General features: G+C 43.0%; 1 protein-coding gene across 4 annotated transcripts in view; it reads left to right on the plus strand.

Moving 5' to 3' along the window:
• The window catches only part of orc5 (origin recognition complex, subunit 5), a 126,088-nt gene that overhangs the window by 47,307 nt on the left and 52,724 nt on the right, over window positions 1-26,057 (plus strand). For all 4 annotated transcript variants that reach the window (XM_070896614.1, XM_070896615.1, XM_070896618.1 and 1 more), the window contains 3 exons: window positions 3,325-3,415; window positions 5,876-5,928; window positions 13,977-14,089. In XM_070896614.1, coding sequence (XP_070752715.1) covers window positions 3,325-3,415; window positions 5,876-5,928; window positions 13,977-14,089 — 257 coding nt within the window. The remainder of the gene's footprint in view (window positions 1-3,324; window positions 3,416-5,875; window positions 5,929-13,976; window positions 14,090-26,057) is intronic.

Below are 26,057 nucleotides of genomic sequence, written 5' to 3' on the forward strand. Positions count from 1 at the left end.
TTGACGTGGATAGAGAACTAGTTGGCAGACAGGAAGCAGAGAGTCGGAATAAACGGGTCCTTTTCAGAATGGCAGGCAGTGACCAGTGGAGTGCCGCAGGGTTCAGAGCTGGGACCCCAGCTATTTACAATATACATCAATGATTTAGATGAAGGAATTGAATGTAATATCTCCAAGTTTGCAGATGACACTAAGCTGGGTGGCGATGTGAGCTGTGAGGAGGATGCTAAGAGGCTGCAGGGTGACTTGGACAGGTTAGGTGAGTGGGCAAATACATGGCAGATGCAGTATAATGTGGATAAATGTGAGGTTATCCACTTTGGTGGCAAAAACAGGAAGACAGAATATTATCTGAATGATGACAGATTAGGAAAAGGGGAGGTGCAACGGGACCTGGGTATCATGGTACATCAGTCATTGAAGTTTGGCATGCAGGTACAGCAGGCGGTGAAGAAGGCAAATGGCATGTTGGCCTTCATAGCTAGAGGATTTGAGTATAGGAGCAGGAAGGTCTTACTGCAGTTGTACAGAGCCTTGGTGAGGTCACACCTGGAATATTGTGTTCAGTTTTGGTCTCCTAATCTGAGGAAGGACGTTCTTGCTATTGAGGTAGTACAGCGAAGGTTCACCAGATTGATTCCCGGGATGGCAGGACTGACATATGAGGAGAGACTGGATCAACTGGGCTTGTATCCACTGGAGTTTAGAAGAATGAGCCACTCTCGATTGGTTCGCAGAGCGTCCACATGCAGCGCGCGCCTCAACCGCCACCAAAAGCCTGGGAAGCCCAGAGCCGGCTGCCGACCTCCCCGCAGGTCGCCACCTGCAGGTGGCATTAGTGAGGCGGGTCCACCCAAAGCCACTTGTTAAAACTAATCGATCTCTAGACTTGTGGACCCCTTGAAATCTTCTCAACCCCCGTTTGAGAACCCCTAATCTAGGCAATAATTAATGAAGGGCATGAATTGTAATGTGTATTGTCTGGTCTCATGATTGGTGCATCAATTGAGTAACGTTTTGTTTTATTTCTGTCATAAGCATCTGTTGGTAATGAGAAATACAGTGCCTTTGTTTCTGTAGCTAATACCACCATTATCTGATCATGGTGACGGAATGTATGTATACCGATACAGCTTGATCAGTTCAAATAATTTAATTAAGAGAATAGCTAAGTATTATCACTTGTCATAGAGTTAAATAATTTTCCTCAGTTTTACTATTCTATTAATCTGTATCTTGCACCTTTCTGGAGCTATAAAAATTAGGCAGAAGAGAAAGTTTGCTGGGATTATGTCATCGAACAGGGTCATTATTTGCCCACCACATAAAGTCCAAATGAGTTTTGCTGTATTTTTTCCAACTCTCTGCTCACTATGAGCTAACTGCATTATTTGTAAAAATGCTTCTTCTTCTATCTTTAAATTCTCCCTCACTGACGCCTGGATTTTCAATCACAAGGTGAGACGTGGAATTTTTTGAAGCCTGGCTTTTCTTCACTTCATGGATGCCAAACATATTCGGTCTAGAGCAAACTTGGCTGCTCTGTTCCTTAACAGACCTTTGGCTGACTTGTGACCTTGCAGCGAAGCACCACTGCAATGTGAACATAAGAACATAGGAGCAAGAGTAGGCCATAACAGCCCCTCCGAGCCTGCTCTGCCATTCAATAAGATTATGGCTGATCTGATCACGAACTCAGCTCCACTTCACCGCCACTCCCCATAACCCGTTATTCCCTTATCATTTAAGAAACTGTCTATTTCTGTCTTAAATTTATTCAATGTCCCAGCTTCCACAGCTCTCTGAGGCAGCGAATTCCACAGATTTACAACCCTCAAAGAAGAAATTTTTCCTCATCTCAGTTTTAAATGGGCAGCCCCTTATTTTAAGATCATGCCCTCTAATTCTAGTCTCCCCCATCAGTGGAAACATCCTCTCTGCATCCACCTTGTCAAGCCCCCTCATAATCTTATATGTTTCGATAAGATCACCTTTCATTCTTCCGAATTCCAATGAGTAGAGGCCCAACCTACTCAACCTTTCCTCATAAGTCAGCCCTGTCATCCCCGGAATCAACCTAGTGAACCTTCTCTGAACTGCCTCCAAAGCAAGTATATCTTTTCATAAATATGGAAACCAAAACTGCATGCAGTATTCCAGGTGTGGTCTCACCAATACCCTGTATAGCAATAGCAAGACTTCCCTGCTTTTATACTTCATCCCCTTTGCAATAAAGGCCAAGATTCCATTGGCCTTCCTGATCACTTGCTGCACCTGCATATGTGGTTAGTGTTTTGTCTCCTTGTTGGAATTGGAGGTCAGGACTTGCAAGTAGTGCATCTGTAATCAACTTTGATTGAAAAAGATGAGATAAGAAGTCATATAAGAAAACTCCTACTTGAGTTGCTTTAGATTGTATTTGTCAGAGCAGCCCTTGAGCAATTTACTACACAGGGATTGTGGCCATGGTGATGTATGCATAGATTGTTTCTCACCATTCCAGCAAGACAACTACATGGCATGCTCTATTGTCTTTAGTTTAACAATTCAACCTGAAAAGTGCTTTATTGTTCTGTTTGAAATTCTGCTTAAACTTAGCTTTGCAGAGTTATCCAGTATTGGCATAATACATTGGTATGTGTGCATTGAAGGAATGAAGAAAAATAATTAGACTTAACTTATTTGTGATCTTTCCTTATTTCTTGAATGTCATTCTGGTTTTTCAGTTTAAAATGTTTTGTCCCTCTGTTCCCCATCATACTTGATGTTTGCATCTTCACCTTGTTGTTTCAACTTTGCTACCTTCTCGTATTAAAACAGAAGTGGTTTTCAGAATGAGGCCATTATATAAGTAAGATTTAAAGAGATATTCAAAATTAATTTCTTCCATTTAGTGGTGAGATTACATTACATTCATTAGAGTAAAAAAGACCATACCCATGAATGGTATTCTAACATTGTGATGAAACTTAATAGATTAGTTATTGAAAATGCAGTTTTCTGGAGACATCATGGAATGGATTAAAAGAGAAGATGTGAACCTAGTTTACTGTTGGGTTTTTCCAAGGATTGGGAGCAAGAAGGTAAAAGAAAGTCAGTTAAACCTCTGCCATGCTTTCTGAGGAAGATGAAGTTAACTTGGGACAGGGCCCCTTCTCAGTGCTTAAGAATGTCTCCAAGCAGGTGAGCAAGATGCCATCTGAGACTGTCCTTCCCTCCTGATTAAGTAAAATATTAGACATTGGAGAGCTAAGTTAGCAAGGTGTAGAGAGCAGAAAGAAAATGCAGACATAATGATTGAAAAAGCTAATTTTTTTGTTCAAGCCAAAGAAGAGGATACTCACCGGCTGTGGAGAAACATCGAACCACATTTTAAAAAAGCAATGCAAACCGTTTATCTTCGAGAAATCTCAAGGTAATCATCTTATGAATAAAAAGTGTAGCCACTCAATAGTGATTTGTTTAACTAAAATTGGAGAAATGAAGATGAGTATGCCAGAATATTGCCAGAGACAAATGTTGTGATTCTTGAATATTTAAGCAGCACAAATATAATTATTTTTCACAGTCAGCAAACACTTACTATTGGCTTTACATACTAACTCAGTTCAAATGAGACATGACCAGGATGACAAAGATGAAGATCAACTACTCCGTGACCTTGCTCGGAGGATTTTGCAACTGGGTCCAATGTTGACTAAAAAATTCACTTGACTTTTGTTAATTTGGAAGTATCAAATTACAACTAGAGTTGAATTTCACCCATTTTCAAACTTTGATTAATGATACATCGCTCATATACAATTCTAGTTACCTTAATTAAACTTCCTTCTGTGAGGCCACTAGTTTTCAGTATTTCAATGATAAATGTCCTCACCAGTAGACTGTTTCTGGATTGTAAGGTGCTCCACAGATATAGCCCTAAAGAGGATCTTACCCGAGGTATGAAATCCCCCAGCTTAATAGCACACTATAACACTTGGACCCTTGATCCTTTTTTTTAGGGGATGTGACGTGCTGAACATGTACCTATGTTTTTACCTTCAAGACACATGTTCCGTTTCTATACTACTACTGCTAGATCACTACTTTTACACTCTCAATCTGCCAGAACAGATAAAAGATTATTCTTGAAGGCAGATATCCCACTATCTTCACTATTTTCCACTGAGATGATAGTGGACTGTTGTTGAGACTCTGAGGAACTACCCTCTGTGAAATATAGACATTTTCAGTAAGCCCAATAATTTACTTATTTCAAGCACAACTATGATTATGAACAACTATGTATTACATGAGATGCAAAATAAAGAGTTGCATTTAAATAGCACCATGTAGTCTTCAATAATGTTTCAAATCCCTTTGAAGTGCCATGACTTGTTAAGTAGACAAACAAAGCAGCATCTTGCACACAGCACAATGCCATTACAGCATTGAGACAAATGGCCAATGAATCTGTTTTTCATAGTATTGCTTGAAGAAGGAATGTTGGCCTGGACATTAGGAGACCTCCCTGCGCATAGTGCCATGGGATCTTTAATGTCCATCTAGACCATTGGAACTGCCAGAGGGAGCCTTGGATTAATGTCGCACCTGAAGGATGGCACCTCTGGTTATGCAACACTCCCTCAGTACTGCAGTGGAGTGTTACCTTAGATAATGAGTTGGCACTCTTGGTATTTGACTTGAACTTGACATCTTCTGAACCAACTGAGCAAAGCTGACGCAAAATTTTAGCGAATAGTAGAGATTTTCCATGGCATTACTCGTTGGTAATCTGGGGTCTGGAGCAAGAGTGTACTGTTTAGTTGGTAACGTGACCTGTATCTTTAAAGCAGAGGTTTGCAAACTTATTTTCATGGCTGGTATAGGTGTGCTCTAAGGAGCCTCAGGGCTACATATAAAATTTAAATCTATGTTTCTGTTATTTTCATAGGTCTCAGATTGCAAATAAAACCGATCTTGGTTTTCTGATTTAGGATTTGTTTATGAATCAGTCAGCAGCTCTAACAACAGCTTTTTTTCAATCTCCCAAGTCCATAGAACGGTATAAACTGGCAAATGAGGATCAAGTGTAAAGAGGACTGAGTTTCCTTGGCTTCATGGGCTGAATTTCCAGAGTTTGGGGGCCATATGTGACCTAGGGGTTATGGTTTGGACGCCACTGCTTTCAGGCTATGTTGAAATTGATTGCCAGGACTTTTGGCACCCCATTGTCCTGAGCAATTTTATTCTTTCTTGCGAGAAAAAACATGTTTATATTTTATGGATTGCTTCACTAAAAGAATAATAATCTGCTCTGTGACTTTGCTGCCAGTAAAAAGGTTGACAATTTAAAGCATTATAAGCCAGACTCATTTGTGCAGATCAAGCTGGTTATTTATGCTCCTCAGAGCAGTAAGTTCAACTAGTACAGGTATTCTATTCTTAACTTATTGGTGCCTGTAAATGAAGACACGGTGGAATGAAGTACTTGGCTTTAACTTCAGTACCAAATACAGAGTACTGACCTCCAAGCTCTATTAGTAAAACTCAGTGAATTCGCCCCATTTGCGCTTATTTCTTCTTTGATGATTTATTCTGTTTGAATTTTGTGAGCTGAGTGTTCTGACGAGAGCTACGCTACAAAACTGTCAAAAGTCTTTATTCACTCCAATTTATGTGCCTAAAATGGTTTATTTAAAGGGTCATGTTCCCATGTCTGAAAATGTTGGAGAATTAGTGAGTTTCTTTTGTTTTGAGAATTGAATTAGAGCTTTTGTTCAAAAAAAATGCTCTGCAAGGGAATGGGGAATAACATAATTGGCTTATTTAATTACCATAGTTCTGTGCACAAAAAAATCTTTTGCTACTTATGTTATCCTATATGTTTCAGTTCACAGTGGGAGAGGCTGCAGCAAGAAGGTAAAGAAGATGGACATGTGAAAGGTAAACCAGCCTTGGTTTAGTTTACCACAGGAATCTTTGTCCTTTTGTTGCTGCTGATCGGATGATGAATTTTAGTAGATAAGCATGGATTGCAACCTAATTTTTTTTTAAATTAGGTGAATAATCCTATTTGTAGGATTACAGGATGGTATAGAACGACATTTCACTTTCACACACACTTTTACTAATCATAATTAGCAATTAAGCACATTGCCACTTTACACCCAATCCTTAAACCATTCTACTGGACAAAAGAATTATGCAGTTATAGAGACCTGATATAGTTGAGGGCAAAACTGGTAAGTGCAGAAGGGTTTGGGCAGGAACTACTTGAGGCAACTGTGGGGATCAAGAATGACTTGGATCAGAACGAACTGGGCTGTGGAGGATTCCTGCCCACTCGAGATCATTTTCAGTGCATGCTAGCCTGCGTACTTGCTCATCTAGCCCGAGTGCTTCCCAACTGGGCTGCTCATTGATGCACTTGGAGTGTTCCCCTGCTGGTCTATCCCTAGAGTCTTTGGCCCACCTGCTCCCTTGGCTGCCCTGAATACTAGCTGCCACCAAATGTTCAGACTCCAGTGGTTCCACACTCTATCTCCTGCGGTTAATCCAAGGCTCATCCTATCCCTCACTCACATCTATGCTATGCTCGCTTTCTCCCATCTCATCTTGAACTTCAACTCAGTGGGGGGGGAAATTGCGGTCGGATGCTTCCTTCATACGAACGTCTCCGACCCGGAAAAAATTTACGAAAGTACCTGGTGGTCCCGGAGGAAGGTAGGATTCCGGTCGGAGGCCTAGATTCGCTGCGCAGTGCACGGAGAGATGTCTTTCAGATACGTACATACATGCTGGAGTCACGTGGGCCTGGACCACCAATCACTATGCAGTATTTTCATTGATAAAAATGGGAACTCCGTTTGTACGAGTTCCCATTACTATCATAGAAACATAGAAAATATGTGCAGGAGTAGGCCATTCGACCCTTCGAGCCTGCACCGCCATTCAATGAGTTCATGGCTGAACATGCAACTTCAGTACCCCATTCCTGCTTTCTTGCCATAGCCCTTGATCCCCCTAGTAGTAAGGACCTCATCTAACTCTTTTTTGAATATATTTAGTGAATTGGCCTCAACAACTTTCTGTGGTAGAGAATTCCACAGGTTCACCACTCTCTGGGTGAAGAAGTTTCTCCTCATCTGAGTAAAACATCAAAACAGAACATAATAAATAAATGAATAAAATGCTTCACATATTTAAAATTAATTGAAATTAAATGTTTAGGAAAAAAAAATATTATTTGGGGAATTTTTTTAGATATGTTTTAATAGGGTTAAAAATAAACTTGCCTTAATGGACAGGGTTTTTAATATAAAAATGAGTGTTTAAATTTAATTTTTATATGTTTTAAAAGTGTTAAGCTAGTAAAAAGTAAGCTATGCGCCTGCTTTTACCAGGCATAAAAGTTTGAAGGACATTCACTGGGCATGAGTTGGGTAAATAGCCCAGTCTCTCCTGCGTGAATGTCCTTCTCCCGGGGATGTGGAGAATCTGTACGGAGAAATCTTGATAGATCAGAAAAGCCGGTTTTTGGCGCATGCACATCGTGCCCCGAGAACCGGCTTTTGCGAGGCCGCAATTTTCGGCCCATTGTTTTATCCCAACTGCAGACGCCCACTCCTACCCTGCCCTCTTAGCTTGGCCTTAGCCTGCCTTCCCTTTCAACTGTGCTTGCTGCAGCATCACTTGACAGCCTTTTTGCACCTTGAACTCGATGTGGTACCTCCCATCTTCCTATATAGCCTCGGCCCCTAAAAGAGATGACGATCAAGAGTACTAGTAAAGAAACATGTTAGAGCTACACAAAGGCTGCAGTGAGAAGTGTTCGATGGCTATACAGAGAGCGAAAGATTGGAAAACAAAGAAAAAGCAACACACAGACTTAGAGAGTGAGTAAAGAGTCTATTGTGCTCCTGTCATTGTAAAATTGTGTATCTTCAGATTTACCAGCAACAATGCCACAGCATATCCACTCTTATTTTAAGATAAAGAAAACAGCTTTTTGGATGAAACTATAAATGTTGCTACAGCGAAGTTATACCTCTAGGCATAAGGAAATGGGAATGTATAATCAACTTCATTGCAGTTATAATATAGTGAAGGAGCATGTCAACTTAATTAAGGTGTTGTAAACTTGTAGGCCCCAAGTTTCCACACGATAAAAAACGGGCGCCCCTCCGAGCTGGGTGCCCGTTTTTCGCGCCGGAAAAAAAACACGCAATTCTGGAGCGCCCTGCAGCTCCATGTCTGCTTGGCGCGGCGCCCAGGGGGGCGGAGCCTACCACTCGCGCCGATTTTGTAAGTGGGGAGGGGGCAGGTACCATTTAAATTAGTTTTTTTCCTTCCGGCGACCATGCGCGTGTGCGTTGGAGCGTTCGCGCACGTGCAGTGTGAAGGAAACATTGGCACTCGCCCATTTTTGTAGTTCTTTGTAGCTGTTTAATTTTTGAACATTTTTTAATAAAAGCACATTGCCATCAGCACTGAGGCTTCCTGCAGCCTTCTCTCTGTCTCCTCCCCCCCCGGCCCGCCGTCTGGAACGGCTTCCTCCCCCCCCCCCCCCCCCCCGCTGCGTTCGGTCGGTCGGTCGGGCCCGCACTCTTCCCCCCCCCCCCCCCCCGCGGGAACGAACAGCTGCCTCCTCCCCCCCCCCCCCCCCCCCCCCCCCCCGCGGGAACGAACGCCTGCAGCATTCTCCGTGGCTGAAGCACTTTCACACAGGTAGGAAGATGGTTTATTTAATCTTTTCTTTGCTTATAAATGTTTATTCAGGTTGGATTTATTTGTATAATATTTGTAGAAGTATAAATAAGGATTTATTATAGAATTTAATGACTTCCCTTCTCCCCCCCAACCTCGTTCTGGACGCCTAATTTGTAACTTGAGCCTGATTTTTTAATATGTAGACAAGGTTTTTTCAGTTCTACAAAAATCTTCACTTGCTCCATTCTAAGTTAGTTTGGAGTACGTTTTCACTGTGGAAACTTTGAAATCAGGCGTCAGTGGCCGGACACGCCCCCTTTTGAAGAAAAAATTCTGTTCCAAAGTGAAACTGTTCTAACTGACTAGAACTGCAGAAAAAAAATGTGGAGAATTGCGATTTCTCAGATAGTCCGTTCTCCACCAGTTGCTCCTAAAAATCAGGCGCAAATCATGTGGAAACTTGGGCCCGTAGTATGGATTGCTTGGGTGACGATTTATTATTTTAGTTTGATACTGCTTTTCCTTAAAGAGAAAAAAAATCCTGCCAGGCGATCCTTTTAATAGTTACATGTGCTTCCAAGGAACAGCAGTTTATTGAAACCACTATGTCTGGTAACTCGCAAATCTTTTGAACCAATCTTGCTATATCAGTTGGGGGGGGGGGGGGGGGGTGGTTCATGCCTCTGATGGGTTTGATTTGAGCCAGATTTGATATTTTTATCATTGTAGTTTCGATATTTTTTCTGTAACTTAAACCAATAGCTATCTAACTACTTTGTGTGGTGACTTAGTTGCATGAACTCCATGCTGGCCATAGAATTATAGAATTTAACAGCACAGTAGCGGATTAGCTCGTCCTCCACTTAGGGCAGTCTTTGGCCAGGGACTCCCAGGTGTCGATGGGGATGTTGTATTTTATCAAGGAGGCTGTGAGGGTGTCCTTGAAATGTTTCCTCTGCCCACCTGGGGCTTGCTTGCCGTGTAAGAGTTCCGAGTAGAACGCTTGCTTTGGGAGTCTTGTGTCAGGCATGCAAACAATGTGGCCCACTCAAAGGAGCTGGTGGAGTGTGGTCAGTGCTTCGATGCTGGGGTGTTGGCCTGATCGAGGACACTACTGTTGGTGCATCTGGCCTCCTAGGGAATTTGCAGGATCTTGCGGAGACATCGTTGGTGGTACTTCTCCAGCGATTTGAGTTCTCTACTGTATATGGTCCACGTCTCTGAGCCATACAGGAGGGCGGGTATCACTACAGCCCTGTCGACCATGAGCTTGCTGGAAGATTTGAGGGCCTGATCTTCGAACACTCTCTTCCTCAGGCTGCACTGGCGCACTGGAGGCGGTGTTGAACCTCGTCGTCGATGTCTGCCCTTACTGATAATAGGCTCCCGAGGTATGGAAAGTGGTCCACGTTGTCCAGGGCCATGCCGTGGATCTTGATGACTCTGGGTCAGGTTGATGGGGGACCTTTGTCTTATGGATGTTTAGTGTAAGGCTCATGCTTTCGTACGCCTCAGTGAAGATGTTGACTATGACTTGGATTTCAGTCTCTGACTGTGCGCAGACGCAAGCTTTGTCTGCGTACTGTAGCTCGGCGACAGAGGATGGGACGGTCTTGGATCTGGCCTGATAACGACCACGGTTGAACAGGTTCCCACTGGTTCTGTAGTTTAGTTCCACTCCAGCAGGGAGCTTGTTGAGTGTGAGGTGGAGCATTGCAGCGAGGAAGATCACGAAGAGGGTTGGCGCGATGACGTAGCCCTGCTTGACCCCAGTTCGGACGTGGATCGGGTCTGTGGTGGATTCGTTGGTCAGGATCACGGCTTGCATGTCGTCGTGGAGCAGGCGAAGAATGGCGACAAACTTTTCGGGGAAGCTGAAATGGAGATGGACACTCCATAGTCCCTCGCATTTAACAGTGTCGAAGGCCTTTATAAGATCAAAGGCGGCCATGTACAAGGGTTGGTGCTGTTCCCTGCATTTCTCTTGCAGTTGTTGTGCTGTAAAAGTTATGTCCGTTGTACCCCGTAGTGGACGGAATCTGCACTGTGACCCGGGAGGAGCTCCTCAGCCACAGGGAGAAGACGGTTGAGGAGGATTTTAGCGATGACCTTCCCAATGGCTGATAACAGGGAGATTCCTCTGTAGTTGCCGCAGTCGGATTTGTCCCCTTTTTTAAAGATGGTCACGATAACTGCTTCTCTAAGATCTCCCGGCATGCTCTCCTTCCAGATGAGAGAAATGAGGTCATGCATTTGTGCCAATAGTGCTTCTCTGCCATACTTTAATGCCTCAGCGGGGATTCCATCCACTCCCGTTGCCTTGTTGAGCTGACGGATGGCCATTTCTACCTCGTGCAGGCCTGGGGTTTTGCTGAGATGGTGGCGGGTAGCATGCTGCGGGATGGAGTCAAGGACACTTGTGTCAAAGGCAGAGTCTCGGTTAAGGAGTCTTTGAAGTGCTCCTTCCAGCGGGTCCTGACTGCCTCGGTGTCCTTGTTGAGTGTCTCCCCATTCTTGGCCAGCAGTGAGGTGGGGCCTTGGGTGCTTGGGCCGTAGGTGGACTTGACAGCGGTGAAGAATCCTCAGATATCATAATTGTCGGCCAGCTGCTGAATCTCCTGTGCTTTCTCCACCCACCATCTATTCTTTAGGTTGTGGATTTTTTGTTGAACGTCAACCATAAGCCGTATGTAGAGCTGCTTTGCTGCTCCCGAGTTGGGTTGTTGTTTTAGGTTCAGAAATGCCCTGTGCTTGCGATTTATTAGCTCATGGATCTCCTGGTCATTCTCATCAAACCAGTCCCGGTGTTTCCTGGTTGAGTGACCAAGCGTCTCTTCGCAGGCACTGGTTATGGTGGCCTGGAGGGCAGACCAAGTGCGGGGTCATCAAGAGTCGCCAGATTGGCAGTGAGGCGCTAGCTGTATAGGGATCTCTTAGCTGGGCCTTTGAGTGCCCCGGCGTTGATTTTCTTTGTGGCACTGCTTCTGCTGCCGTCGCCGCTTTGGGGTCTATATTGATGTTGATGATGGAACGGATTAGGCGGTGGTCCATCCAGCAGTCGTCAACTCCTGTCATGGCGTGGGTGATGACGTAGTCGAGCAGGTGCCACTGTTTGGAGCGAGGGTGTTGCCACGATGCCTTGTACTTGTCCCTCTGGCGGAACAAGGTGTTAGTGATGACCGGATCGTGTTCTAGGCATTTTGTCAGGAGCAGGGTACCGCTGGAATTCGTTTTCCCTACCCCCTCTCTGCCGATCACGCCTCCCCAGAGGTCTGTGTCCTTACCGGCCCTGGTGTTGAAGTCACCGAGGAGGATCAGTTTGTCGTCCGTAGGGACGTGGGACAGGGATTGTTCGAGGCTGGAGTAAAAAACCTCTTTATCCTCATCTGTTGCGCTGATTGTTGGGGCGTTTGCACTGATAACTGTGACACACTGGTTCCGGGATAGGGTGAGTCGGAGAGTCATGAGACGTTCGCTAATCCCGCAGGGGGAGTCTGAGGCGGTCGACCAGCTTGTTCTTGATGGCGAAACCGACTCCGTGGAGGCAGCGTTCTTCCTCTGGTTTGCCTTTTCAGAAGAAGGTGTAACCTCCACCTTGTTCCTTGAGCTGGCTTTCCCCTGCCCGCCGGGTTTGGCTTAGGGTGGTGATGTCGACATCGAGGTGTCTAAGTTCCCTGGCAACTATGGCGGTGTAGTATGTCGCTGTTGGAGTTGTCCATGAGGTCCTGATGTTCCAAGTCCCGAACTTCATTTTGAAGGATGAAAGATGCCTGTGCGCAAGTTCTTTTAACGTGGGGTGGCCATTGCACACCGGCTACCACGCAGGCTTAGCCGAGCACGGTCTTGGTCCAGGGACAAGGGGGTCCAAGACGACTGGAGACCAGGCACTGCTGTATGAGCTTAGTTGCCTACGGCGAAATGCGGGTCGTCAGCTCGGCGCTGAACAGCGCCCTTCGGTGGGATGGTGAGAGATCCGAGGCCTGGCTGAGGGCAGGCATTGGGATGGTCAGAGGTCCATTTTGTGGAAGGAGGAGAGGTCAGAGTGACCACAGCCATTGTGCACAGCACGTGCTCAACAGAGTTCATACTGTTCTATCATATGATTGAAAACAATTTTGCATGTGATTTCCAGATTCTAGTTACACCATAGAAGAAGCTGGGAAGCAGATGCTCGTCACTTCCTTACACCAAGAAAAATATGCAGACAGTAGTCTTGCATCTTTCTACAGCTTTATCAGGAGTAGAATTGTAATAAAGTTATCTAATGTCTTGACAGGGAATATTACCTGGAACAGGTATTCCAAACTAGAGAGAATGTTCAATTTGTTTTAAACTGCAAAAGAAATTCATATTTAATGGCCATTAGATTCCGACTTCCCGGGTCCATACGGAGTGTGTACGGACCCAGGAAGGCATTGCAAAAACCGGTTTTCAGCGCACAATGCACATGTGCTGAAAACTGGCTTTTCCGCGCACTGGAGCTTGACAGATCCTCCACTTCGCCACATCCAGGACATTTGCATGGACATTGCGGTATTTACCCATATCTTGCCCAGCGGATGTCCTGAAAACTCTTGCGCCTGATAAAAGTTGGCGCATAGCCTACTTTTACAGGCATAAAAGTTTTAAAATACACAAACATAATTAAATTAAATTAAAAAAACACATTTTATTGTTAAAAACCCTCCCCACTGCGGTAAGTTTATTTTAAACCATAATTTAAAAAACTTTAAAGAAAAATAGGAAAAATATATATTTTTTATGGTACATAAATAACTTTCATTTAAATTAATAAATAATATGTGGTGTATTTTTTCTAGTTTTTATTAGTGTTTTGGGGGGGGGGGGTGGTTCTCAATCATCATAATGGGAACTCCAACTTACAGAGTTCCCATTATTATGAATGAGTATATACTTTACCTTGATTGGCTGCCCAGAGCCATGTGACTGCAGCTCTAGCTCTACGGACGTCCAGGCGTGCACGCGCTCCGATGCGCAGTCGGTGGAGGCCTCAGGACCGGGATATCTCGTGGGTGCAGCAGGTTCAGGTAAGTGCGCATCTTTTAAAACTTTTTTACCCAATCGCCGAAGCAGCCGACTGGGATTTCTTGGCCAATGTGTCAAGCACTTCACTTCAAATAAATATTTATTACACATCAACTACTCCAAACATGATATTTCAGCACTAGCTTATCTCTGTCCAAAGAATGCTACTGGCTCAAGTTCTGTATTTATAGAATTCTATATTCTTTTCAATTATCTTTTTTTGTTTTCATGCTCAGGACTTTCTGCTCATGCACATGTTGAACTTCCGTATTACTCCAAATTCCTGCTGATTGCTGCTTACCTTTCCTCCTACAATCCTGCGAGAACAGACAAAAGGTTTTTTGTGAAGGTAATTCAATTTATTTTCTTAATCTTGACCCTTAACATTTTTGATCAAACCATGTGGAATGGAATGTTGTGTTTCATGCTGTGGACGATGGAATGTACAGGTTGTGATGGTGTAAATAACTGTTTCAAGGAGGTAATGTGGTGATTGCAATGAATCAGAAAGGCAGTGCTTTAAAAAACTTGAGCTGTTCTGCAAGGTGCACATTTTGAAATATATGTCAAATTTAGCATTTGAGATGAAGGATTCCTTGCCCATTCTCACATCCGTTCTATAAGCTGACTAAATTGCTGTAGAATTTGGAGGAAAAAATCCATGCACGTATTGGTTATTACAAATTACTATCAACTGGTCAGCAGTTGCCTATTCATTTTTTTAAAAAATTTGAATCCTTGGTATGAGTGAATATATATGTATGCTAATTGCCTGAGTGTAACGTGCCATTTTAAGTGGGCGAGACATAATTTTACATGTACATAATTTTAATGCGTTTTATCAAATTGCCATTGTTTATGGGAACCCAAAATAAACATGAAATTAGGTTAGATTAAATTTTGTTTGATAACACCATGGGACTTTTTTCCAGTGTATTTGAAAAACATTTACTCTATTAGGTAATGTTTCTGTCATGTAACTAAAAAGTTAAAAATATCAATTTACAGCATATAAACTTGGGGTGTTATTAAACTGGAATGTTGAAACTTTGTTGCAACTGCATTTTTGGTATCAATTGGAAGATACCTGCTTTACTAAGATGCCTTATCAATTGTATGTTACAGTGTATCATATTTTAACAGCACCATAAATGGTGGCCCTGTTTATTGCCGATTTAATTGTTCTGGGCATTAGAAAAGTCCATTTTTGCTGTAACATGGTAACAAAACAAAACACCAGGAGTAACTGCTGGGATCTCTTTTCTGAGGATACCAAAGCATTTTCCGAAGTGTTCCTTTGAACAAAAAAAATCCTATTGGCATATTTATACAAAAAGATGAATTCCCAGGGTGCAATGTCCTGGAAATTCCCTTTTTTGCTCAGACGTGCTAATGCTACGAGTAGCAATTGATTTATAACCATTTTGTTCACTATGATTCTAAAACAGAGCACAGCAGTTAATGAAATTGTACAGATTATACATTTCCATGGATTGAAGAACTATTTAGATATTATAAATGGAACATTGAAGCTCCAGGTTTAAAAATAAATGGCTATTCCCAATGTGTCAAATAAAAATAAATGGCTATATCCCAAATGGCTATCCCATGAATATCCCAATTCTCAATGATGGTGGAGCCCAGCACATGAGTGCAAAAGACAAGACTGAAGTGTTTACAACCATCTTTAGCCAGAAGTGCTGAGCGGATGATCCATATCGACCTTCTCCTGAGGTCCCCACCATCACAGAAGCCAGTCTTCAACCAATTCGATTCACTCCACATGATATCAAAAATCAGCTGAGCCCACTGGATACAGCAAAGGCTATGGGCCCCGACAACATCCCGGCTGTTGCGCTGAAGACTTGTGCTCCAGAACTAGCCGTGCCTCCAGCCAAAATGTTCTAGTACAGCTACAATGCTGGCATCTACCCGACAATGTCGAAAACTGCTCAGGTATGTCCTGTCCACAAAAAGCAGGACAAATCCAATCTGGCCAATTACCATTCCATCAGTCTACTCTCAATCATCAGCAAAGTGATGGAAGGTGTCGTCGACATGCTATCAAGCGGCACTTACTCATCAATAACCTACTCATCAATGCCCAGTTTGGATTCCACCAGGTCCACTCAGCTCCAGACTTCATTACAGCCTTGGTCCAAACATGGACAAAAAAGCTGAATTCCAGCAACACTCAAGAAGCTCGACACCATCCAGGACAAAGCAGCCTGCTTGATTGGCACCCCATACACCACTGTAAACATTCACTCCCTGTGGCTGCAGTGTGTACCATTTACAAGATGCACTGCAGCATCTCGCCAAGGCTTCTTTGGCAGCACCTCCCAAACCCGCGACCTCTACCATCTCGAAGGACAAGGACAGGAGGCGCATGGGAACATCACCACCTCCACACCTCCAAGTTACACACCATCCTGATTTGGAAATATATTGCTGTTCCTTCATCATTGCTGGGTCAAAATCCTGGAACTACCTCCCTAGCAGCACTGTGGGAGTACCTTCATCACAAAGATTGCAGCGGTTCATGAAGGTGACTCATCAGCATCCTCTCCATTGCAATTAGGGGTGGCCAATAAATGCTGGATTTTCCAGGAACAATTTTTTTAAATCTGAAAGAAAATTACTTTTCATTTCTTGCTTGTGCTGATACAAGTTGAGTTGTGATTGTGCACTCATTGGGCCCAAATTTGGCCAGGAGTTGCTCTTTTTTTTGGAGCAACTTGATTTTTTTGGAGTATCTTAAAAATTGCAATTCTGCACATTTAATTTGTGTGAGTGTAAGTGAGTTAGTTAGGATTTTTTTTAGTTTATTTTTTTTTTAAAGGGGGCGTTACCAGCCACCTATGCCTGTTTTGCCCATTTAAGCTTGTTTGGACAGCTAATAGTTGCTCCAAACCAACTTAGGCCAGCGTATGTGGCCAATTTTGGCCGCACAGAAAACCCTTGCGGAGAGTTAAGAAATCAGCGCAGGTAAGTACATTTAAAGCACCAATCACTAAACAAAGCACAAAAATAAGCATTTAATAACAAATAAAAAATACAAGGAAGCTGAGAGGACCTGCACCTAGCACCAAGACTTACAAAGCACTAAACAAAGCACAAAAAGTAATAAGCAATTAATTAACAAATAAAAAATAGAAGGAACCCTGCATCGAAAGCACCAAGACCAAAGTAATAAGCAATAAATCAACAAATAAAAAATACCTTTATGTGAAGGAAAGGCAGCGGGCCACCGATGAGGGAGCCCATTCGGCTAGGGATAGGGGCGGTGCGCTTCAGTTCCTCCCACACAGCCTGCAGCGTGCACTCACAGATTCTTGGGGCGAGGAGCTACTGCGCATGTGCGCACACTCTGGAGCGGATGTGCAGAGGTCCTGGCATTGATTTCAGCGGTGGGACCTGGCTCCGCCCCCAAATCCAGTTGCCACGTTGCGCCACCATCGAGGAGAGGCTGGGCAGCGGCCAAACTCGGCCTGAAGATTTTTGGCGCCCTTGGAGTTCTGCAAAAGCGCCGCACCTCTGGTGAGTGCTTCAGAAATCTGTACTGGCCAAGTTTGGGCCCAAAATCTTGGATTTTGGCAAGGAAAATCTTATCTGCTGCACTACATTGAATTACATAGAATTTACAGCACAAAAACAGACCATTCTGCCCAACTCGTCTATGCTGGTGCTTATGCTCCACACAAACCACCTCCTATCCTACAGGACAGCTCCCTGTGTCAGCTTCTCTCACAGTGGATGGTAAAAAAACATGTCCCTTGATGGGATGAGTGCCCATCTGCAAAGACACGAAGTGGTCAATAGAGCAGCCTACCTTACACATCAATTGATTGGAACCAAGAACAGTAAGATGTGGAACACTTCTGTAAAATAATACAGGGTAAACCGGTATGTTTGTGTCAGGCAACAGTACAGTGGTCTGCTACATCAACAAGCAAGTGGGAGGATCCTCGGTCTTGCTCCTTTTGTCAAAAGTTGATGCTGCTAGTATACTGATGTCTCGATCAAGAGGTTACTCAGTTCTGCACTTAGCTGGGGTAGAAATAGTGACACGATCTTAATCCACACATTTCACCCGAAAGACCCATTGACATTTTCAGGACTTGGGAATATCCATAGATTGACCTGCTTGCGTCTCTTGAAAGCCATTAGCTCCCATGTTCCTGATTGAGATCCGGGGCAGTGATAGCCTGGAGGAATGTTTCCATATACAATTCTTCTGTTATCCCCTGATCTCACAGGTAGGTCAAAGTATCTGAGTAAATAGAGCGACAATTATACTAGCAACCATTATCTGGCTTCCAAATCTTTGCTTTCAGACATCATGGCAGTTTATGGGGACAGGTTCTTACTGTCTTGCAGGAGAGATCCCTCTCACAGTTGGGGGAAAGATCAAGGACTAATCCTTCTCACGGGGGTTTCAAACTGCATTCTTCAAGATGAAATTTCCAGTTTGGTCTAAAGTACAAAAGTTGTTTAGATTAATCAAAAAACAAAAGTATCAGTATTACTTTTTGCACTAATAGTAACAATAACGTGTGAAATATAATTTCGTGATCGAAAGTGCATGTAGCACTCTAAGCTGCAACCAAATAATGTTTGTTATATATAATGTGGCACAAAGCAATGCTTCCAGTGATGTAGACATGTATTCTATTCTTTCTGCATTGTATTTTACACATTGATAAATATATACTAGAATGGATTTGGACATTTCTTAACAATGGAATTTTAGGAAAGTGCCTTTCTACAGTTTTTTCAAAAGTCTCAGAAATAAACATACACTTTAAGAACATAAAAACATAAATAGGAGCAGGAGTAGGTCACCTGGCCCCTCGAGCCTGCCCTGCAATTTAATAAGATCATGGCTGATCTGATCATGGACTCAGCTCCACTTCCCTGCCCGCTCCCCACAACCCTTTATTCCCTTATCGCTCAAAAATCTGTCTATCTCCGCTTTAAATATATTCAATGACCCAGCCTCCACAGCTCTCTGGGACAGAGAATTCCACAGATTCCTCCTCATCTCCGTTTTAAATGGGCGGCCTCTTATTCTGAGACTATGCCCCCTAGTTTTAGTTTTCCCTATGAGTGGAAATATCCTCTCTGCATCCACCTTGTCGAGCCCCATCATTATCTTATATATTTCGATACGGTCACCTCTCATTCTTCTGAACTCCATTGATTATAGGCCCAACCTACTCAACCTATCGTCATAAGTCAACCCGCTCATTTCTGGAATCAACCGAGTGAACCTTCTCTGAACAGCCTCCAATGCAAGTATACCCTTCCTTAAATACGGAAACCAAAACTGTACACAGTACTCTAGGTGTGGCCTCACCAATACCCTGTACAGTTGTAGCAGGACTTTTTTAATACGCCATCCCTCTTGCAATAAAGGCCAACATTCCATTTGCTTTCCTGATTACTTGCTGTACCTGCATACTAACTTTTTATGTTTCAGGCACAAGTATCCGCAGGTCCCTCTATCATAGAATCATAGAAGTTTACAGCACGAAAGGAGGCCATTTGGCTCATCGTGTCCGTGCTGGCCAACAAGATGCTATCCAGCCTAATCCCACTTTCCAGCTCTAGGTCCGTAACCCTGCAGGTTACGGCACTTCAGCTGCACATCCAAGTACTTTTTAAATGTGGTGAGGGTTTCTGCCTCTACCACCCTTTCAGGCAGTGAGTTCCAGACCCCCACAACCCTCTGCGTGAATAAATTTCCCCTCAAATCCCCTCTAAACCTTCTACCAATTACTTTAAATTTATGCCCCCTGGTTGTTGACCCCTCTGCTAAGGGAAATAGGCCCTTTTTACACTATATCTAGGCTCCTTATAAATTTTATACACCTCAATGAGTTCTCCCCTCAGCTTCCTCTGTTCCAATGAAAACAACTCCAGCCTATCCAATCTGTCCTCATAACTTAGATTCTCCACTCCTGGCAACATCCTCGTAAATCTCCTATGTACCCTCTCCAGCGCAATCACGTCCTTCCTGTAATGCGGTGACCAAAACTGCATGCAGTACTCCAGCTGTAGCCTAACTAGTGTTTTATACAGTTCAAGCATAACCCCCCTGCTCTTGTATTTTATGCCTCGGTTAGTAAAGGCAAGCATTCTGTATGCCTTCTTAACCACCTTATTAACCTGGCATTCTACTTTCAGGGATTTGTGAACATGCACTCCAAGGTCCCTTTGTTCCTCTACACTTCTCAGTATCCTACCATTTAATGTGTATTCCCTTTCCTTGTTAACCCTCCCAAAATGCATTACCTCACATTTCTCGGGATTAAATTCCATTTGCCACTGTTCTGCCCACCTGACCAGTTGATTGATATCTTCCTGCATTCTGCAGCTTTCTTCTTCATTATCAACCACACAGCTGATTTTAGTATCATCTGCAAACTTCTTAATCATACCCCTATCAGGTATCAAGTCTAGATCATTGGTGTATATCACAAAAAGCAAGTGACCTAGTACTGAGTACTTTGCAATTTTTCTCCATTTAATAATAATAATTTGTTTTTCTATTTTTTCTGCCAAATTGGACAACCTCACATTTTCCCTCATTGTACTCTATCTGCCAAATTTTTGCCCACTCACTTAGCCAGTCTGTATCCCTTTGCAGATTTTTTGTGTCCTCCTCACAATTTGCTTTCCCTTTTGTTGGCTTCTTTCCCCCCTCTATTGTAAGCTGGAACAAGAAATATTTTACAAATATCAGTGTTGCTTTCCTTATTCTCGTCAGATAATGCATAAGCTGCATAATAAAAGTATTAATTTGATTGATGTTCAACCGAGAAAGGGTAATCATTACAGATTGAATTATAACATTTAATGCTTAAAGCATAATATAGCAAAACAAAAATGTTAATTTTTATTTTAGCAGTACTGTTAATCCTGAAATTAAGTGCTTTTAAGACTTTATAATCCCCTCCTTAAACTGCTTGTTACACTTAAAAACAATGGTTACTAGCTCTCTCAAAATTCTATGTGAAATGAATAATTAATTCCAATAGTGCTCAGGAGAGAAATAAATCCTGGTATATGTATTCATGATCTTGAAGATGCACACCTAGTGATGTGCATGGTTAGAAGTCTTCTAACTTGTTTTTATTATAAATACTACTTTTCCTTGGAAGTACAAAATGTTAATCAGACAGTTAAGCCCTTATTTCTGCCCACTTACTAGTGGTAATTAGTTATTTGAAGTAAGTTTACTTTTGGTTCTGTGGCAATGGCCAAAATTGTATTGGCAATTGGCCAAGGGCACTTTTATCTGTAATTTGCATAACTTACTCCCTTTAGCCATTGTAAGATTATTGATTATTGACTAAGTAGTGGAGGATAAATGGAGGGCAGTAATGATGCAGCTACTTTTTAAAATTAAGATTGCACTTCTTATCCATTATAAAATTATATATACAAGTAAATATAGCAAAGTATTATGTGCAGTCATGTATTATGTACTGTGCTGCTGTTCATCATTGCTTCTATTCATATGTGTATGCAAGTGTAGTTTTACCACTAGAAATGTCAGTGTTGGGTCATTTGCATTTTGCAATGGTTACAAAATTTGTCAGTTGTTTTGTGATTGTGTAGCTTGTAAACTTTTCCAAACATCTTGAGAAAGGATAAAGGAATAGAGACACGGTGACATCATTAAGGCAAGTCTGTTGATGTAAATTGGTGTGCTCTTGAAATTGGCAAAAGATAGAAAAGATCTCGGGCCCAAGCTTCCACATGATTTGCGCGTGATTTTTAGGTGCAACTGGTGGAGAACGGACTATCTTAGAAATCGCAATTCTCCACATTTTTTTTTCTGCAGTTCTCGGCAGGTAGAACAGTTCCACTTTGGAACAGAATTTTTTCTTCAAAAGGGGGCGTGTCCGGCCACTGACGCCCGATTTCAAAGTTTCCACAGTGAAAGCGTACTCCAAACTAACTTAGAATTGAGCAAGTGAAGATTTTTGTAGAACTGAAAAAACCTGTTCTACACATTAAAAAATCAGGCGCAGGTTACAAATTAGGCGTCCAGAACGAGGTAGGGGGGGGTGGAAGGGAAGTCATTAAATTCTATAATAAATCCTTATTTATACTTCTACAAATATTATACAAATAAATCCAACCTGAATAAACATTTATAAGCAAAGAAAAGATTAAATAAACCATCTTCCTACCTGTGTGAAAGTGCTTCAGCCATCGTTCGTTCCCGAGGCGGGGAGGAGCCGTTCCATTCGTTCCTGAGGGGGGGGAGCTGTTCCATTCGTTCCCGCGGGGGAGTGGGGGGAAGCCGTTCCGTTCGTTCCCGCGGGGGGCGGGGAAGGGAGGGAGCCATTCCATTCGTTCCCGCGGGGGGCGGGGAAGGGAGGGAGCCATTCCATTCATTGCCGCGGGGGGGTGGAGCTGTTCCGTTCGTTCCCGAGGGGGGGGAGCCGTTCCGTTCGTTCCCGCGAGGGGGGGGGCGTTCCGTTCGTTCCCGCGAGGGGGGGGCCGTTCCGTTCGTTCCCGGCGGCGGGCGGGGGTGGGGAGGGAAACGGCTGCCTCAACTTTCTGAGGCTTCCTGCACCTTCTCACTGCTGCAAGAAGCCTCAGTGCTGATGTGCTGATGGCAATGTGCTTTTATTAAAAAATGTTCAAAAATTAAACAGCTACAAAGAACTACAAAAATGGCCGAGTGCCAATGTTTCCTTCACACTGCGTGTGCGCGAACGCTCCAACGCGCACGCGCAGCGTTGCCGGCAGGAAAAAAACCAATTTAAATGGTACCCGCCCCCTCCCACTTACAAAATCGGCGCGAGTGTAGGCTCCGCCCCCCTGGGCGCCGCGCCAGGCAGACAAGGAGCTGCAGGGCGCTTGAGAATAGCGCGGTTTTTTTTAGGCGCGAAAAATGGGCACCCAGCTCGGAGGGGCGCCCGTTTTTTATCGTGTGGAAACTTGGGCCCCTAATTACAGATTCTAGTGACCTACTGACTCTATATCATTGAGAGGGGATGAGCATACTCCTAATGTGAGGAAAGCACTATTGTAATATCTGAATAGCACTATGGAAATTGCTGGGTGCCTCCGTATGCTAACAGCATTCCATATCAGTTCCTTATAGCTATCTTCAGGCACAAACCCTTTTGTGCCAATGTTCCATCCTGGAAGCTAAAGATACAAACTTCATGTCAGAATCTCTAAGCTTGTGAAAGTTATTGAAATTTGTCTGGGTTTCTTCTAATCCATTTTCCCCCTCCCCCAAAATGCTGAACAGCAATAGTATTTTTTTTTAAAGAGTAGAATTACTTGAAGGGCTCTTCTTTTGTGGCCTCTAAGCATAGCAGTTCTCTATCTGAAGGTACAGCTGTACAGTCTTGACCCACGATCAGCGAATGAGGCTTAAGCTCTGTAACCCCCCCCCACACACAAAGTTATGCTACACTGATTTGGAGGTGTGGGAATGGAGTGGGGTAGCTGGGCCAGGAAAAAGTGTGGCAGCGAAGGAAAGAACAAGGAATAGAAAAATGGAGGCCCAGCGTGAAGACCCCTATATTAGCTCAGATCTGAGACTGACCTTAAATAGCTTTTGGTCTAGAAATCTTTCATCAGCCTCTTCCTCCACCTTGAGCCTTGCTTTGAAGCACACTAAAAATTAAGGTGTAATTGTGATGTTATCCCAGTGGTATGCAGGGAATATACATGAAGAATAGTGAGTACTTTCCCAAAAGAAAATGCTATTATAGGAGATTATTCTGATATATTCATTGAATATTCAGGCAGATTCTTGTGCAGGTCTTTTTTGGTTGGAGGGGGGGTGGGGGAGGTGGTGAGGTGGTGGAGTTCATTGTAGTGTAACTCTACATTGTGTTGGAATTATTGCTGACATCTAAAAGCTTAAAGAACTTTAGCACTATAATCAGCTCATTCAATAATTAAACTGCTTACAAGCACAGCACAAATATAATTAAGGTCCTGTCCTTGATATTGATTCCAAACACTGGTCTTGAATATAGACTAATGTTCCTGTTGAGTGGCTTTGTAATATAATTATTCATTATCCTATCTATGGAATCTAGTCCGTTTTTATACAAGAGAACAACACCTAAAGTAAATGTAATGCCATAAAGGTCTTTCAAAGATTTAAATTTTTACAGTATAATAAATATTAGCAAGCTGTTTAATTTAATAATGTTCCATCATCCTTCTAATACCCACACACCATAATTTCCAGTCCAAGAGCAGCTTTATGCAATGCAGATAGGAAAGTGTATGCTAAACAGTTAGACATGGGTAAGTCTACTTTTTTAGCATGACTTTTTTTTGCATATGTATATTTTTTATATTGGGGCCACCACAAAATATTCTGAAAAAGTATGATGAACTGCATGATAAATGAACTGTGGTTCAAATGATGGATTCTATATGGAATATATGCATTGTTAATATTATAAATTCACGGCTAAAAATCATCAGTATTGATTTTAACAAAGACAAAAGGAAAAGTGGGATAAAAATAAAATACATTTGTAAAAGATTATTCATTTAAAGCCAGTCATGTACACGATGATCCCACATGTGATGCAGGAGAAAAACAATATTTTGACCAGTAATTTCCTGTACATCCTCAACTAGCACCAGTAACCCAGAAAATAGTGTAGGAGATAGATATGTTATTAATATCTAGATTTTTTTTTTTAAGTAGTCAAATTAATTAGAAAGAGTAATGCTCTTGTAGAGTGTTGGTGCATTATGTTATAAATTAAATAACAAAATAATTCCAGTGTAGTGGTTATGACTGCACTATATAAGGAGGATGGGGTGGAGCTTACAAAGTTTCATGTTTTAACAAAGTTTGTAATTTTTTTAATTAGAAATATTTACACTGTAGCTGCAATATTTACTCTAGGTACAGATGCACAAATTATGGAATATCTGCAAGTTTTACCAACTTTGCACATGATTTATTTAGATGGCATAGTGTAGAATGTGCAGTAAATAAAATACAAACCTGCTTAGTTCTACAGCTTGAACTTCCTTTATCCAGCACTCTCGGGACCTAGCCTGTGCCGAATAAGGGATTTTGCCGGATAAAGGGGGTGGGGGGGTGGGAGAGGAGTCGATGCCCCTTGGCAGACTGCAAAGTGTCAGCGCAATCCCCGGCGGGCCGAGTGTCGGCCTGGGCCCCAAAGTCGGGGTCGAGGTTGGCCGTGTTCTGCGCATGCACCCCCGGCCACCAGAATCATGCCGTCGAGGGATGGTGCCGGATAGGAGAATCCTGGATAAGGCGAGTCCAACTTGTATTCAATTTTCTGAAAATGGCAGTATTTCTAATCCTATACCTCTTTGTATTTTACTTATTGTTGGAGCACGATTTACAATATATATGTATGTAATTATGGATGTTGTACATGTGAATAAAAAAAAGTTATCCAACTCAACAGAGTTATAATCAAAATAGAGGGAAGAGTGCACACATGGAGAATTGGGAAGAAGACTTGCATTCATATAGCACCTTTAACATAGTAAAACTTTACAGGGGCATCATCAAACAAAATTTGACACTGAGCCACAGGACCTATTTCGATAGATGACCAAAAGCTTGGATAAACGGAGAGGTTTTAAAGAGCGTCTAGAAGAGAGAGAAGTAGAAAGGCAGAGAGATTTCAGGAGGGAATTGGGATGACCGCTAATGGTGAAGCGATTAAAATTGGGGATGCACCACAGGCCAGAATTGGAGGAGCGCAGAGATCTTGAAAGCTTGTAGGGCTGGAGGAAGCAACAGAGAGGGATGGAGTCAGTGGCTAGGGAACAGAGTTTGTGACAAGCACCGAAGGTAAAGGCTTCGGTATTCCAATATTTAGTTGGAGGAAATTTCTGTTCATCCAATACTGGATGTCGGACAAGCCGTCTGACAATTTCAAGACAGTGGCGGGGTCGAGAGAGGTGGTGGTGAGGTAGAGCTGGATGTCAGCAGCGTACATGTGGAAACTGACGCCATGTTTTCGGATGATGTCGTCAAGGGGCAGCATGTAGATGAGAAATAGGAGAGAACCAAGATTACATCCTTGGTGGATACCAGAAGGAGTGGCAGCCGAATCTATTGCAGGTGATTCTCTGGCTATGATTGGATACATAAGAATGGAACCAGGCGAGTGCAGTCCCACCCAGCTGGAACACGGTGGAGAGACGTTGGAGGAGGATGGTGTGGTCAACTGTTTCAAAGGCTGTAGACAGGTGGCGAAGGACAAGGAGGGATAGTTTACCTTTGTCACAGTCACATAAGGTGTCATTTATGACTTTGATAAGAGCCG

The sequence above is a fragment of the Pristiophorus japonicus genome, chromosome 13 (assembly GCF_044704955.1).
Source record: "Pristiophorus japonicus isolate sPriJap1 chromosome 13, sPriJap1.hap1, whole genome shotgun sequence".
NCBI classification, from domain to species: Eukaryota; Metazoa; Chordata; class Chondrichthyes; family Pristiophoridae; genus Pristiophorus; species Pristiophorus japonicus.